The 16,681-nt window shown below is 59.0% G+C and overlaps 2 protein-coding genes across 6 annotated transcripts in view; one reads left to right on the plus strand and one right to left on the minus strand.

The window, feature by feature from the left end:
* Positions 1–3,745, minus strand: part of ZFYVE28 (zinc finger FYVE-type containing 28) — a 102,728-nt gene extending 98,983 nt beyond the window's left edge. The window contains exon 1 of one of the 2 annotated variants that reach the window (XM_086404532.1): positions 3,299–3,662. In XM_086404532.1, the coding sequence (XP_086260658.1) occupies positions 3,299–3,337 (39 nt within the window). In that variant the 5' untranslated portion in view covers positions 3,338–3,662. Of the gene's footprint in view, positions 1–3,298 lie in introns of both variants that reach the window. The other variant, XM_086404533.1, reaches the window with a different exon arrangement.
* Positions 3,746–3,843: 98 nt separating this feature from the next.
* Positions 3,844–16,681, plus strand: part of CFAP99 (cilia and flagella associated protein 99) — a 39,840-nt gene continuing 27,002 nt past the window's right edge. For 2 of the 4 annotated variants that reach the window (XR_015165070.1, XM_086404537.1), the window contains exons 1-2: positions 3,844–4,092; positions 10,228–10,354. Coding sequence is in view for 2 of the 4 variants with exons in the window: in XM_086404537.1 (XP_086260663.1) it covers positions 10,244–10,354 (111 nt within the window). In the remaining 2 variants the exon portion in view is untranslated. Of the gene's footprint in view, positions 4,093–10,227; positions 10,355–15,566; positions 15,848–16,681 lie in introns of those variants that run through there. The other 2 variants (XM_086404534.1, XM_086404535.1) reach the window with 2 other exon arrangements.

Raw genomic sequence — 16,681 nt, forward strand, 5'->3', positions numbered from 1 at the left:
TTGGGGGTGCAGACAAGAGAGCTCTTCCTGGGGCGCACGGCCGAGCATGGGAATCCCCGTCCACCTGGCAACGCGACCCACCCTCCGATCCATTCTTCCCCAAGGGTGGGAAACGGTGCATCCTCCCTGACGGCGGCGGTCAGGCCCCCGCACCGCGCCGGGCCCTCTCCCCTCAGCCCAGCCACCATGGATAGGGAAAAAGTTCTAGCCCAGCATGAACACAAATATGGAGACTTCTGATGAAAATGAAGACCTGGTATTCCGAGATACTTCACATTCTTAGAGTTAACTCTTTCTTGAAAGTTTCTCCCTAAACAAAAGCAGAGACACTTAGAAATCCTAAACACCTTCCAGGGAGAAAAACCACAATAGTGCTTAAAAGACCGCCTTAAAGAAAATAAAAGGAAGAAGTATGAGAGCCTGCAAATAACCGTCGTAGACATCAGGCTGGTCTGGTTTTTCATTCAACTTAGGTAGCTATTCATGATTCAGACATCAGAAATTGTAAGCGTCATATAAGAATACTTTAAAGCATCTCCAAATGCCTTTTGGAACAAGAACGAGTATTTTTGGTTTCAGAATGTTTTCCATTGCACTGTGATGAACAAGAAGCTCAGTGTTCAGTTTTAAACCAAAGCAGGGATTAAATCAAGAATTCAGTTTGAATTGCATATCTATCCAAATACAACGGCTGAAAAAACCCTCACGACAGGCAGCAACCTCTCTCAGACACACCTTCCCACACCCAGCATTTAACACTTCAACTCTTTCACACCCAGAAACCTCCCAGAACCGACTCCTGCTCACTTGTACCAAACGGAGGGAAAGCATGAACTTCAGCTCACAATCTAAGGCCAAAATAGGAGCTTTGGTTTGAAAAATGAAAAGCTACTACTAGGGTGACCTAACATCCTCCAACCCTTCAAATAATCAAGATATTTAACCCCAAAGACAGAAGTCCAACAAGGGACTGCCGCGCTCAGGCTGATCGGCCTCAGGGCAAACACAAAGATCTCAGACGGAGATGTGTCTTGAGTCCAAGGGTCAGACAACAGACCGAGACACCACAGTAAAGGAAGGAGCAGGACCAGATGAAACACCCCCCGACTCTCCACCTGGCCCTGCCCAGCCCCGGGGCCGGCTTTGGAAGGGCAGAGCTGTCTGTAGAGAGGGAAAACTCGGGACTCAACTCTCAATTCTGGGGCACAATCTCAAGGGCAGAATCATTCCCCACTCCTAAAGACTTTTCCCTAAAGTGAAGCAGCGAGGGCCACTGGAATTATTCAGCTGCAGATGAAACAGAGTGTCCACACTGCTTTTGCGGCCCTTCCAACAATATGTTACAGTCAGGCAACCCTGGAAACTCCTGGAGATGGTGAAGGACAGGGAAACCTGGCGAGCTGCAGTCCATGGGGTCAAACAGCAACAACAACCCTGGAAACAAGGCCTCTTCCACAGCCCCGCCTGGAAAAAGGATCCCTGACAGTGTTTTCAGAAACAGCAGAACGTTACTATGATACGTTGTCTCTTTTCACCCCTGCCCACTGAAAAACGGTTCTGCTGCCCACCCCCAAAGTGACCTTCTGAAAGTCTATTTGGTTTTTCCTTAACTGGGGACAGAAGTCACACAAACAAAAAGCCACTCCTTGTACAGACATCGTGTTCAGAGGCGGCTCCCCTCCCCTGGCCACCTACACAGCATCAACCCGGAGGATCAGAGCCGCTGCTGGGGGTGGGGGTGAGGGGACTGCAGTAAGAAGAGGGCTGGGCTGGAGGCGGCCAAGAGCAGGGAGGCCCCAAACCGCAGGCAGCACCTGAGGCACCAGGGTCTCCCCAGCACGCGGCCAACACAGCTGCGAACCGACGGGGAGGTGGGAAGACGAGCGGGAGCAGGGCTGCAGCCGCTCGGGCAGGAGAGAACCTGAATTCCCCCGGTGAGGCCAAGGCCAAGCAAGGGGCGGCCCCAGGCTCCCTCAACCCTCAACCCTCAACCCAACGGCGACCCCGCCGGCGATGACGCACGAGCCCCTGCGGTCTCTGAACTCGCGGCCGGACCTCGGGTGCCCATCCTCCAACAGACGGCGGCTGACCCCAAAAGAGCGCCAGGAGACCACAGATTTCAGGACCGCCCCCTCGCCCCGACCCTGAGATACAACCCTCGATGGGGGAGGGGGGCGGAAAACCCAGATCCAGAAAAGTGGTCAGCCTTGGGGTGAGGGTGTCCCTGTGGTCGCTCAGCCCCACTGTGGATGTCCGAAGCGCCTAGAGATGACCACTGGCACCACCCCGACCAAGAACCACCCCCCACCCCAGCCAAGACCCCAGCGCCCCGGCCCTACCGCGGCACCGGTCCCCCAGCGTTAGGCCCCGGAAAGTCTAGGGTGCGCCCAGGACCCCAGCACCCGGCTCGGGCGCACCGCCGCACCCCGACGAGCTCCGGCCGCAGCGGACTCGAGCCCTGGGCGAGCGGCAAGGGACGCAGCGCCCGCAGTGCGACTGGCGCAGCCGCCAAGGGCGGCGCGGGGCACGCTGCCCAGACCCCGACCCACGACCAGGGAGGGGCGCCGCGCCGGGAAGAGCTCGCCGCCGGCCTCTCTGAGCCTGCGGCCCCGGGCGCACTCACCCTCCGCCGGTGGGCAGGAGCATCCCCTGGGTTCAGCGCAAGCGGGTGGGCACGGGACAAGGATACGCACGCCAAGTGGGCCAGACGCGGATCGGTCCTGGTTCGGGAAGTGGGATGGGGACCCGCTCCGGACACAGACAAGGAGGGGTCCCTCCGGGCCCCGGGAAAGAGACAGATATGAGGGCCCGCTCTAGAACCTGGAGGAAACGCAGAGAGGGTCCGTTTCGGATTGCAGGGGGGGGCCGGGTGGGAGGTATATTCTGGGTCCAGGATAACGGGGAGGGGGCGCAGAAGAGGAACGCAGGAGTCATTGCCGCTGCAGCGAGGGGGGCTTGAGAGGTCTTTCCGGAACCCAGGAGAAGAGGCGGGGGGGTCTGTTCGGGCTGCGGGCAGGCCACCACGAGGTGCAAGCTGGGCACACGCAGGACCCGACTGGGAAGCGCGAGGGGCCGGTTCTGGCAGCCGGCAGGCGCGGCAGCGAGTGCACCCGGGTTCGAGGGTAAGAGCAGGAGGAGTCTGCACCAGGCGGGGTTGGGGGCGGGGGGTACCCGCTTAAGTCTAGGCTGGGGGGAAGGGCGACCGTGTTTGCAAGTCGCCGAGTAGCCGGAGGGGTGTCGGCGGCACCGCGGAGAGGTCGGTCCCGACCGGGAAGAGGGTCTGCCCGGCAGCGCTCACCTTGGGTTTGTACAGCCACTTTCGGAACCTGTTCATCATCGCCGCGCCAGCCCGGCCCGGCCCGGCCCGGCCCGACCCCGGCGGCCCTCACCTCCGCAGCGCTGCGCCTGGTCCCGGGTGCGGCGCGGGGCGGACGCGGGGCCGGGCCGGGCCGGGGTCCCGTGAGGACCCGGGGGGCGCCGGGCGGGCGGGCGGCAGGTGCGCGGGGCAGGTGCGCGGCTGGAAGATGCTTGGAGAGCGGCGCGCGGCGCGGACCCGCGGACAGACGCGCGGACGGACCGGGCACTGGGGCGCCGGTGCCTCCCCGCTCACTGACACCCCGCACCTCCACCGGCCACCGCCGCCCGCGCCACACATGCGCCGACGCGCTGCGAGCCCCCAGCCTCTCCTCGAGCCGCGGAGGCCGCCCAATCCGCGCGCCGCGCCGCGCCGCGCCCCGCCCGAGGCGCGCTCCCCCGCCGGCGACCCGGCGCGCCCTGCGGCGCCGAGAACTACAAGTCCCGACGGGCATTGCGAGGAGGTGGGGCCCTTGAATGGGGCGACCTCTGCCGCTCCGCGGGCGCGGTGTATTCTGGGGGTTGTAGTCTTCCCGCCCACGGCCCCGAAGCGTGCAGCGGTTGCTAGGTGACGACGGTCCAACTGCATCCCAGCACCGCTCCTGCCCAAGGGGTTGCAGAGGTCCAGGCGGAGCACAAGTGCAGAGGGCGGGACCCACTGCTGTTCCCGAGCCCCCTCGCTGTGCGGCGGTCGGTGGCGAATAAGGGAGGTTCCGGAGCACCGGCGGGGCCTAACAGGTACGCGGAGTAGGGCAGCCTGAAAGTGGGGCAAAGCGCGTCCGCTCAGCACAAGCACCTCCCACCTGCACTTCCCTAGATCTGCAGGGTAGTTCTTTCTTGCTTCCCGTCTTGCTTTCGCTAACCTCCTCTTCTTCTCAACTCCTTGATTGAAGTTAACAGTGCTTTTTTTTTCTTTTAATTATCTCAACAAGAGATATATTTTAAAAAGATATTCTCCCGTATTCACTACTTCCCCCAAACGTGCCCTAATTTGCATCCATAAAAACAATCAAAAAAATCTGAGAATCTGTTAAGTGCTAGTGCTGTGCTCAGTCGCTCAGGCATGTCTGACTCTTTGTGACCCCATGGACTGTAGCCCGCCAAGCTCCTCTGTCCTTGGGATTATCCAGGCAAGAATACTGGAGTGGGTTGTCATTTCCTCGTCCCGGTGATCTTCCCTGGGGATCGAACCCGAGTCTCCTGCATTGGCAGGTAGATTCTTTACCATGAGCCACCAGGGGAGCCCAATAGTTAGGATTAGGTTCAGCTTTATGCAAAACGTCATAGTGACCCAGACAAGGTTATTAATGTTTCCAAAAAATAGGCCCATGGGGAGGAAATCATGGGAGATAGGACACCCTCAAAAGTCATCAGGGAGATCTGGGTTCCTCTAACTTGCTCTTCTGCGGTCTTTGCATGTTTCCTCATTGTCCAGAATTGCTTCCTAAGTTACTGCCATCACCTCCTGAGTCCAGGCAGGAAGATGGAAAAGAGAGGAAGTGTATGCCCATCTTTTACAAGGAGACCTTCTGGAAGTCTCCAAGACGCTTCCACTTCTTGCCATACCCAGATGCCAGGAAGGCTAAGAAATGTCCTCTTTCAGTTAGGCAGCAATGAAAGTGAAAGTGAAGTCGCTCAGTCATGTCCAACTCTTTGGGACCCCATGGACTGTAGCCCACCAGGCTCCTCCGCCCATGGGGTTCTCCAGGCAAGAATACTGGAGTGGGTTGCCATTTCCTTCTCCAGGGGATCCTCCTGACCCAGGGATCGAACCCAGGTCTCCCGCATTGCAGGCAGACGCTTTAACCGCTGAGCCACCAGGGCAGCGATGGACCCAACTAAAAATTAGGGTTTTGTACTCAGGGAGGAAGGAAGAGAGGAGATTGAAAAGCAACCAACAAAACCTGCCACACGGTCCGAGCATGACTTAGCAGAAATCCTTAGGAGACTGGCTTTAGTCAGAATTTAAAGGCAGGAAAAGAATGTATTTCAATTAGCACATATTTGGGAATCTATGTAAATTAAGCCTCTCTAGTGACCAAGACAGCCATTTTACTTTTTTGCATTTCTTTTCCATGGGGATGGTCTTGATCCCTGTCTCCTGTACAATGTCACGAACCTCATTCCATAGTTCATCAGGCACTCTCTCTATCAGATCTAGGCCCTTAAATCTATTTCTCACTTCCACTGTATAATCATAAGGGATTTGATTTAGGGCATACCTGAATGGTCTAGTGGTTTTCCCTACTTTATTCAATTTAAGTCTGAATTTGGCAATAAGGAGTTCATGGTCTGAGCCACAGTCAGCTCCTGGTCTTGTTTTTGCTGACTGTATAGAGCTTCTCCATCTTTGGCTGCAAAGAATATAATCAATCTGATTTTTGTGTTGACCATCTGGTGATGTCCATGTATAGAGTCTTCTCTTGTGTTGTATGCCGAAGAATTGATGCTTTTGAACTGTGGTGTTGGAGAACACTCTTGAGAGCCCCTTGGACTGCAAGGAGATCCAACCAGTCCATTCTGAAGGAGATCAGCCCTGGGATTTCTTTGGAAGGAATGATGCTAAAGCTGAAATTCCAGTACTTTGGCCACCTCATTCGAAGAGTTGACTCATTGGAAAAGACTCTGATGCTGGGAGGGATTGGGGGCAAGAGGAGAAGGGGATGACAGAGGATGAGATGGCTAGATGGCATCACTGACTCAATGGACATCAGTCTGACTGAACTCCGGGAGTTGGTGATGGACAGGGAGGCCTGGCGTGCTGCGATTCATGGGGTCGGAAAGAGTCGGACACGACTGAGCGACTGATCTGATCTGAGTGACTGAGAGTGTTGAACCAGTGTGTGTCTGATGGGATTATGGAATTTAAATCTCCTCGTGTAATGTCATTTCTGTCTGTAAAGGATTTGATAAGAAAAGACTTGGTCCAGCCCACCTTTAAAGTTTCCTTAAAAATGAGACAGTCACGGCCTGATCACTGGAGTTAAAATCAATATTAAAAAAAACAATAAGCTTGGGAATTAAGTCTCACTTACCCACATGTATGATTTTACACCATTAAAATAAAGCTGAGGTGCTAAAAGCACGCATCAGAATTGGATGAACTTCAATACCTATTTCCTACTCAAAGTTGTGACTATTTTGCCTGAGATTCTAGGCTAATTTCAATTGGAATGCAGAATTGAAGTGCCTCTTCCCGCGTCCACCTTTACAGGCAGCCCTCTGTGGCAGGTGTGGGGTGCCCATTCCCCAGCCCAGGAGCCCACAGGCCCGACCATGAGCCAGAATTGAAGGGGGGCCTCTTCTCTGTATCCTCCAGGTCTCTCTGGACGGGGAGGCCTTGGATGGCTCTTTTGCTCCTCCTTGATGTGCATCATCACCAAAGGGCCCCTCAGGTCATGGTATTTTCAGAATGTTCCAGCTCCAGGACAGTAGGGGAGGGAAGGGGAGGGGAGGAAAGCCCTCCTGCCCAGGTGCTGTTACACACACACACATGCATATACGTACACATACGCATACACATACGCCCACACGCATACACACCCATACACACGCATATATACATATACATACACGTGCACACACACATACACACCCATACACACGCACCCACATACCACATACACACACATACACCCATACATACATAGACACACACACACACACACACGCACACGTGCTCTCTCAGTGCCCACATCAGGCACAGCAGGGATCCCTTTACCCAGTCCCTCCAGGCTGAGCGTGCCCCAGGGCAGCACCCCAACGTGACCGCAGCGCGGGGGAAGGAGAAAAACTGATACTTGACATTGCTTTCATAAAAATAGACTTTTTGCCTAGGTTCAGGACTTCCTCGTGAGCCCTGGCGTTGACTGTTATTTCCCTCATTGTGTTGACATGGTGCCTCTTCCATGCAGTTCCGAGATCTGGTGGAGTGGGTGGTCAAGAACTTCAGACCCTAGCCTGGGCCTCAGTGGGTCCCATAGGCAGGAAACGCTCCTTGGGGATGAAGAGGCTGATCCCCCCTCCCCGAGGCCAGGTGGCTCTCTTCCCCGGTAACCTGCCTCATGAATGCCACTGAGGTATCTATTACTGTCCAATTAAATGAGACAGTAGAGCTGAGCTCTGTTGAATTCTAGAACCTGTGGAAGCCAAGGCTTAAAAAGCATCGTGGTCTTTGAGTAGGTCTCTCTCTGGATCATAACTCTTGTTATGATTGAAACAGCAGATTGAAACCCAAGAACCACTTAGCATGGTCGGTCCTTGAGTACGTGTTTACACTCCCTCATTCATTCCACAGACAGTTCTGGGGCTGGTGCTGAGGGCCCGCTCGGGGGGAGGGCAAGGGACTCGGAGGCGACAAGGCAGACCCTGCACCAGGGGCTCACGGGAGCTTAAGGGAAGTTGGGACAACTTTGGAGGAGGCACAGAGAAGGGGAGAGCTAAGGGAGGAGGAAGAAAGGCTTCACAGGTGGTGATATTTGAATGGGGTGCTGAGGGGTGCCTAGGAGCTCAACAGGGAGAGGAGAGAGTTCGAGTTTCTGGAGAGACATGTGATGGGGCTTCTGAGCCAGCGAGAAGCCCAACCGGGCAGGGCCAGGGTGAGGACTGAAAAGAATCCAGGGACTGTGACCCGAGCCTAAGGAGGGGGGCATGCTGAGGAGGCTCTGCCGCATCCCGCAGCAGCTGAGAACTCGGGGGTGCTAGTGATGGCTGGAGTGGAAGGAGATTCCGCGGACTGGAGGCCGCCCCTCACAGACCTCCCGCCACCCCGCCCCGAGGTGGTGACGGGTCCTGGTGGTGCCGGCAGCTCAGGAGCACTTGGCTGCAAGGACCGGTGTGGAGACAGGAGCTCCCGAGCACCCCCCGAGCCTTCGTGGGTCGTGGCCTTTGCTCACGTGGCTCTGGATCCACCGACCCTCCTGAAACGTGATCTCCAGGGCGGGCGGGCACTCCCCCGGGCCCAGGGCTGCAGGCCAGTTCCAGCACATTTCTGAGGCCCACAAGGCCTTTCCTCCAGCCCCATTTGGGATGGGCCCCAGCCAGCTTCTGTGTCCACGCACGGCAGAGGCCAGGCCCAAAAGCTGGCCCCAGGAGCCAAAGGGCCCAGTCAGGCCTCCATGCGGGGTGGCGCAGAGCCCAGGTGTGCAGACCCCCGGCAGCTCAGCGCTGCCCTCCCTCTCCTGATGAGGGTAGGCATCAAAGCGCCGGAAAAACTGCTCAGGAAGGGGGCCCTCGGCCTGCCCCCTACTTTCACCTTTCTGGAAAAACCTCCGGCTTCCCAGTGCTGCGCCTGCCCCTTTCTGGGCACACTCCCCAGGCTGGGGGACAGGGCCTCCCTGTCCATCTCCCACGGGTACCGGGGAGTCAGCTGCTGGCACCACCAGGACCCGTCACTGCCTCCGGGGCCATCATCCTTTGGGGCTGGAGAGGGGTTCCCTGGGGCCTGGTGCCCAGAGTTACTATCGGGGGGCCTGGGGCTGCCCTCATCCAGCCCTGCCCCTCCCTTCACCTCCTGCCTCCAGGGCCCCTGCCCTGCAACGCTGGAGATTCTCTTCATTACGTCTCTCCTGTCTTTCGGAAACCCCCGTCAGGTGGAATGCACAGCAGGTCTCTTGGATGGTTCTCGATTTCTTGGTGGTTTTTCCCCCACTTTTCTCATTATCCTGTTCTGCTCTCTCTTCTCCACTGTCTTTGCCTCTCCTATTTACATCTCCCGCTCTGCTATCACACTTTAATTTCCAAGAACTCTCTTCTCCTCAGATGCTTTGTGAACACCGCATCTCTCCCTCTCTCCGAGCTGGCATAGTTGTTTGTTTCTGGATTATTCCCACTGTTCTCGCACGTCCTTTTCGGCGGGCTTCTGTTTCCGTGTTTGGCGGCAGAGGCTCTCTGCGGCGTCTGGTGGCACTTGGCCTTCGCTGTCTTTAAGGTGATGGTGGGGGGCCTCACCCAGAGGGCCGTGATTGGCTGGGGCTGGCCTCTCACTGGGGAGCCCCGGGGTTTCACCACTCGGTCTCCAACCTGCCAGGACCTAGGGCTGCGGGCTGCTCTCGGGAGCCTGTCCAGCTTAGTGGAGGGAGGAGCGGCCTTGCTGATAGCTGGTGCCAGGGAAGCCAGCTGCGTGGTGACCCAGAAGCTGCTCAGTCAGCGTGGAACCACAGGGGCTGAGATGGGAGCTCCTTGGGGTTGGCCACCCTGCTCTGAGGACAATGTGGGGGTCCTGGGGGGCCCATCCCACCCTAAGCAGCTTCTCCAGGGTCTGCCAGAGAAGGCTCTGAGCGAGCCAGTCTGCTGGAGCTGCTGTGTTTCTGGAATGTTCAGGCCTGGCGTCTTACCTGGGTGCTGGTTGTCATTGTTGTTCAGAAGCCCAGTCACGTCTGACTCTTTGCAACCCCGTGGACGGCAGCATGCCGGGCCTCCCTGTCCCCCACCATCTCAGCACCAGCCAGGGTGCTGGCTACCTCACCTTTACAGTGGAGACCTGTGGATTCTTCTTGCCCCAGGCTTCTGTGACCAGGTGCTCCCCTCCTCCGAGCAGGACTGCTGAGTCACCCGTCACCACGCCCCAGCTGGGCTGAGGGACACTTGGGTGGACTCCGGGGCCCCCACGCTGGCCGGGCCTCCCTCAGGGGTCATCCTGGGACCCTCCCTCGTGGGCGGAGAAGGCTGCAGGGGCTGTGGGCGAGCAGAAGCTGGGGGTGGGCTGGAGGTGAGCCTGGCTTGTGCCACCGGGGCCCCCACTTTGGTCCGGCACCCCTCGCCCCGCGGGGCTGCGCGGTGGACCCTCTGTGGGCTCAGTGATGGCCCGTCACCGCCTGCTGGGCCAGTGGCCCAGGGCGCATGGAGGGCGTGACCTGTCGGGTTTGCCCTTAGGGTCCCACCTGGGAAGATGACCTACTATGGGAAGTGCATTGAGATGGTGGTGAAGCACCTGGACCGATTTCAGCCTGAAAAGGACAGTCCTGAGCAGTTCCTGGAGGCCACGGCTGCCTCCCTGCAGGTAGGGTCCACGTCGGGGCTCGAGGCTCGGGGTGGGGGGCCATGGTGGGAGCTTTACAGTCTCATCCTGTCCTTCGAGTGGAGAGCCCGAGGCGAGATTCCCAGTGGGCCAAAGGCTGCTGCCACGACCCAGGAACATGGCCTGTGACCCAGGAGTCTGCAGGGCTGGCCGTCCTCCCTGAAGGTGGACACGTGCCAGCCTCGCAGGCGTCTCCCCATCCCACCCCGCCAGGGGGGCGTCTTCCCGCCCGGGGCAGGGCTGTGTGCTGGGGCTGTCTGCTGGGCAGCTTGGCCACACCAGAAGGAGCTCCTGGGCTCTTATCCCCAAGCCCCGGAGGTCCCTGTCCTGCGGCCCCCCCTTGACGCACGTGCAGAGAGACCCTGGGCTGAAGTCTCTCTGGACCAGGGTCTGGTCCCTCTGGCACCTGACCCCGCGTCTGTCGGTCTGTCCATCAAGGGCAGGCGCCCAGGAACAGGGCCAGGTGATGATGCAGGTGCTACCTTCAGGACTTCGGGGTGTGGGCCCCGTGGACAGGGCGTCAGAGGAGGCCACGTGCTCCCAAAGAAGGGCTCTGGGGGGACACTCGGCCTGCTGCGCCCCCACCCCTGTCTGCTTTTAAGCGCCAGCTGCAGCCCTCCTCGGCTTAGCAAGGGCTGTGAGCTGCTCCACCCTCACACACCCGCAGTGGGGTGGCCTCTGCCATGCCCCGGGGCTGCCCACAGACCCACCTTCCCCTCCACCTTCATCAGCCCCCTTATGGTGCTGCCGCTGGAAAACCTGGGGTGGAGAAGGCCCTGGCGGTGCCCACAGAGGCTGGAGGAGGCCTAGACACAGAAGCCTATCTCTCAAGGGAAACCTCAGGACCGCTGATCCCCAGGGTGGCTCAGAAAAGGGTGTCTCTGCCAGCTGGAGCCCTGCCATCCACAAGGGCTGGGGCGTGGGGTGTGCCCCGCTCCCCGCACCTCTGCTCCCCTCCTCTCCCTCAAACTCTCCCCTGAAACCCAAAGCGTTTGGAGGAAAGGATGAAAACAGCCAAGGTCAGGCCCGTCCGCGGTCCCTCTCCTTGCTGGTTGAAGCTGGCTTCGAAGCCGTGTCCCTGGAGCCAGCCACCCCCTGGCTGCTCCCTCGGTCTGTCCTGCCTCCCTCCCCTCACCCACAGCTACTGAAGACAAGAAAGGCCTCTTTACTGTGATCCCAGCACCACCACACACAGCAAGACCCCTGGGTGGCCTGACCCACTGCAAGCCCTGCAGGGCATCCCTCACTGCTCAGCAGAACCGACAAAGTTAAAGCCTTCCTTTCTCCAGAATCATTTCAGAATCATTACTGAAAGTGGGGAAAGTCCCTGGGATGGGACTTCCCTGGCAGTCCAGTGGTTAGGATCCATGCTTCCAGTGCAGGGGGCATGGGTTCAAGCGCTGGGTCGGGAAGATCGCCTAGAGAAGGGAACAGCTACCCACTCCAGCATTCTTGCCTGGAGAATCCCACGGATGGAGGAGCCTGGCGCGCTACAGCCGCAGAGAGTCGGACACGACCGAGTGACTAACGCTTTCACAGTGGCTTAGGAAATGAGTCCTGGTTGTCATCTGGGGGGCTATGGCGTGATGACAGTAACTGTGCGAGTCCACCTTGAGGGGGGCACCACGCCCGCTCCACCCCAGCCCAGCAGCCCCCGAACTCTTCCCCGGGTGCAGGTACTCACGCTGGACTGAGAGAGAGCTTCTTCTCCAGGTCACTGGTCCTCTCACACCCTTTCAGAGAGCCATCCTGGGCCCAGTGCAGGGGGCACTGGAGTCTGACCCAGTTTGGAGAGCAAGCCTTTATTTCCAGCTGGGTCAGGACACCGCTCTGGTTCGACCTTTACGACCCCATGGATTGTAGCCCACCATTCTCCTCCATCCATGGGGTTCTCCAGGCAAGAATACTGGAGTGGGTTGCCATGTCCTTCTCCAAGGGATCTTCCAACCCAGGGATCGAACCCATGTCTCCTGCATTGCGGGCAGACTCTTTACCATCTGAGCCACCAGGGAATCCCTGTGAGAGTGACCTTATTTGGAGACCCCGTTCTTTGCAGATATTCATCATGTCAAGACAGGGAAAGGTGGTTAGTGGTGTAGGGCAGGGTGTGGGGACTCTCCCTCTGCAGACAGAAGCCTGGGGATCCTTCCCCTGACACACACACACACACATACACACACACGCGCGCACGCACACACGGAGCAGCCCCCCAGCCCACAGTCCTGATGGCATTCCTGCACAGAGAACATATGTCAGTAGGAGAAGATTCGGTCTCAGATCTGAAAGGGATCCATCTGCCATTGAAAGTTCTCCGGCAGCACCACCGGCCTGAGGCGAGGCTGAGGCATGGGGAGCAGCCTCTCCAGATGCCAGCCTCCGGAGTGGGGGAAGTGGCCCTGGGATGCAGCTGGGGGCCCAGAGCGGGAGAAAGGATGGGGTGGGGCTGCACCAGCAACGAGGCAGGCAGGCCCAGCCCTCAGGGAGGAGCAGGAGCCACAGGGCGCGTCCCACCCGCCCCCTCGTGCTCCGGGCCCTTCTGGCTCCCCCAGCGGGTTAACCTCTCTCTGGAGCAAGTGACCTTTCATTAGGGCATCCTATGGGGGGTGCTGACGGGACAGTTTCCTGGAGCCTGGTGGGCATCACTCTTCCGGGCCACGTAGCACCACAGCTCAGGTGCCAGGCTGGGCAGGCTGGGCACAGAAACATCCAGAGACGGACACGAGCCTTCAGGACAGAGGTGGGGTGCAGCAGAGAGCCCTGAGTCCTGAGTGGCCCTCAAGGAAGAGTCTGGCTTTGAGAGCGAATGCCTGGGGATGGGCGGAGGGAGGAGGAGGAGGGAATCGTAGGAGGCGGTGGAGGAGTTAGTCCAAGAGACCCTGCCACTCGGCAAACCGCAGGTGAGTTCTGAGCAGGGGAATGAAAAGGCCGACAGGAGAGGGGCCAAATCAGGCAGCCCGGGGTGGGGAAAGGCCAGCCCCCAAGCCTGGGGGAAAGCGAGGGGGATGGGAAGAGGCTTGTGCAGGAAGCAGGGGAAGGCAGGGGTGGGCGGAGCCTGGAAACACAGCCCAGGTCCTGGTGGAAAGAGGCGTGGTGCGGTGGCCAGCCCCAGGGAGCCTCTTTCACTTTCTGGTCCACAGTGTGAGAAAGCCTGGGCTCGGGCCTGGGTTTTTGTTTTAATGGATATCTTAAAAAATACCCGATGTACTTTGGATCAAACATCCCAAACCCAGAGGATCAATATGGTATGCAGTGTGGGTATCCCTATGGGGAGACCAGTGACCTCCATCCAGAGAGACAGTCCAGACCTGTCTCACATAGGTAATATAATAGATCTGAAAACATTTTTGTTTAAACTATAACCTTTACGTGTGAAAGCTGTCAATAACTATATATAATTTTTAAAGTCTTTTATGAGATGGTAGCACATTAAACACAGTCCTGCCCTTCTCTCTCCCCACTTGACAAGGGGCCATGGGGATCGCTCCCTCTTGTCGTAAAGCCATGAGCATCCTTTTTGCTGACTGTGCCAGAACCATTATAACCATGCCCTGTGGATGGGATCATTGTTGTTTCCAGCCTGTTACTGTTCTTAACGACCCTGTCCCTCTGCACCTGGGCAGGCACACCCAGAGTCAAGTTCCAGAAAACACACGAGAGACAGTGCTGGCCCTCGTGACTTCAAGAGATCTTGCCAACTGCCCTGACACAGAGATCTCCTTACTGACACTCTCCCTGCTCATGTGATGTGCTCACAAACGTTTTCATCTTTGCCAACGAAACAGGTGGGAAAAGGCAGTTGGCGTAGTTACAATCAGCATTTCTCCCATTATATTTTCATGAGTATTTCTTGTTCTGACCTTCCTGCTCAGACCCGTGTCTATTAAGATACGGTGTTTGGCAGGAGCAACAGCAGGAAAGTGGTGACTTAAAGATATCAGAGGTGTCTTTGCTCATGTGAGGAGCAGTCGGCGGACAGGCAGCCCAGGGTGGCTGCCAGTACCTCTGTGGCACCGTTAGGAACTCATTCTCCTTCCTCTCTGCTCATCTATCCTCAGAATGTGTCTCTTGTCTCGTAGTCACAAAGTGGCTGCCTTGCTCCAGCATTGCACCCAGGTCCCAGAGAGGAGAGGAGAAGGGCAGACAGTGTAAGGCAGGTGCCAGCTGAGTCTGCTTGATGTTCAAGGAAGTTTCTTGGAGGCCACACCTAGCAATTTGCCATCGGATCTCGTCAACTGGAGCCTCGAGCCACATCAGCAAGGGGCCGGGAGAAGTTGAGACAGTTTTCTCCTGCCCGGCAGGAAGGAAGGGAGAAGGGCTTGTGTGTGTGTCTGGCAGCCTTAGTTCCTTCGCCTCCTCTTCTAACCAACTTATGTCTTTGTGTCACCGATTAGCGGGAGCCCCTGGGTCTTGATGACATGAGTTACAAACCCTGGGTTGTGGTACAATCAGCATCCCGGTCCCCTCCCGGCCCTGGAGGCTGCTGCGGCTCTGCGCCAACCCTGGGGCTCTGACCGTGAACCCAAGCACCCGCTGTCAGAGGCGCTGCCGGATGTGTGGAGCCAGCGGCAGGCTTCTGGGTCTCTGGTGCCCCCCCTGCCTGCCCGGGGCCCAGACGCAGGAGCCCTGAACTGGACCAAGGCCCTAGACTGTACCCGGAGCTCAGAGGCCCCTTGGGAGGCGGCGGGGCGGGGGGGTTGCCCTCTGGCCTCAGTGACCAAGGCTGGCCCAGAGTTAGGGGTTTCTGACTCCAGTACTGAGGGCTGCTTGGGAGGGTCTGGACCTTGCCCTGCCTGCTCCGCTGGCCCGGCCAGGAGGACCAGTCTAGGGCTCAGCATCCTTCATGTCACCTGTGTGGACCTCAGCCTCCTCTCCGCCACCCCCCGGCTCAACCTTCCGGGGGTGAGGGCCTGGCATGCGGGCCAGATGGTCCTGCGCTGCCTGGATCCTCGCCTGCCGGCCCCCAGACTCTGGCCCAGCGCAGCCCAGGCTCGCAGCCCAGGCTCTGACATATTACACATGCTCACAGCCCCAAACCCAGGCGTGTGAGGGGATGCAGAGTGGAGTTCCACGGTCTGAGCCAGGAGGCCTCAACGCAGGGAGCGCTGACTCAGGGCGTCCCTAGAGAGCCCTGCTGACTCACCGCTCCGGGCTTCCCCTGACAAAGGCGGGGAGTTAGGGGGAGGTGCCTGGCGCCTGGCTGGGGCTCGTGCCCTCTGTATGGGCACAGCCAGGGGGTCTGGGGAGCCTGAGAGGGAATAGGAAGGAGGCAGGGTCCTGGCTCCTGAGGCTGGAGCTGACCTGAGCGAGGCTGCCCCTCCCCTCCCGGTTGTGCTGCGAGGGGAGGAGCCCCGCCTTGTGCCCACCTGCCCGCGGTCCCCCACGGAGGCAGGGCGGCCCATCCCTTCCCTCGTGAGCACCCCGGCGGCCCTGGAGCCGGGGACGGGGCAGTAAGCACGGTGTGCGCGATCCCGCCAGGTGAGGGGCCACGGGTGACCCGGGGGGGGGGGGGGGGCGGTGACTGAGGTGCCTCCCGGGTCGGGTGGCATCTGAGCCAAGGCCTGATGGGCATGGGGAGCAAGCGTGCAGGGCAGAGCCCTGCAGGCGGAGGGGACAGCCGGCCTTGAGGAGACGTCCCTCTGATCGGAGGGTCGCTCGCGCCCGGAGTGCAGCCCGGTGGGCGGGGACTCACGGAGGCGGGCCGCGGAAGGACTCTTCCTAGAGAGTTCCAGCAAGCACAGGCTCGATCCGCCTTTCCTTTACAAAGACTTGCTGGGTGGCCGCTGAGGAGTGGCCGAAGGAGGTGCGGCAGAGTGGCTGGGACCCTGTGGATGGGACGCTGGGAACAGCGTCACGGGAAACAGGGCGTAGTGGTTTCTGAGACGGGAGTGGGCCCTCCGACCCAGAGGCAAAATCTGCTTGCGTCAGCCTTGACAGTGTGTAAGGTCACCCAGAGGCGAGTGCAGATAACGGAGAAGTCGCGGAGGAGCCTGTGAGCGGAGGGCGGAGGTCGGAGGTCGGAGGTCGGGGGAGGGTGCTGTTGCCCCATCAGCTGGGGGCTCTAGGCGCCGGAGGGGTGGCAGAGTCAGTGTTGGAGCGCCCCTGCCGCCCATCACTGCTGCCTGCCGAGCCTGACTCCACCCAGGACCCCTGGACCCCAGGCGGCTGGAGAGGGCGGCTCTCAGGCCTCCAGCCCCCGGGGTGCGGAGGCCGAGAGGGAGTAAGAACAGACACCCCACTCACACGCGTGGGGGCTGGGGCTCCCGGAAGTCCAACTTCATCTCGGACCCCTCGGATGGGCTCATTACTCTG

Source organism: Bos grunniens, chromosome 6 (assembly GCF_055505025.1).
Source record: "Bos grunniens cultivar Pamir isolate PY7600 chromosome 6, Bosgru_T2T1.0, whole genome shotgun sequence".
Taxonomy (NCBI): Eukaryota; Metazoa; Chordata; class Mammalia; order Artiodactyla; family Bovidae; genus Bos; species Bos grunniens.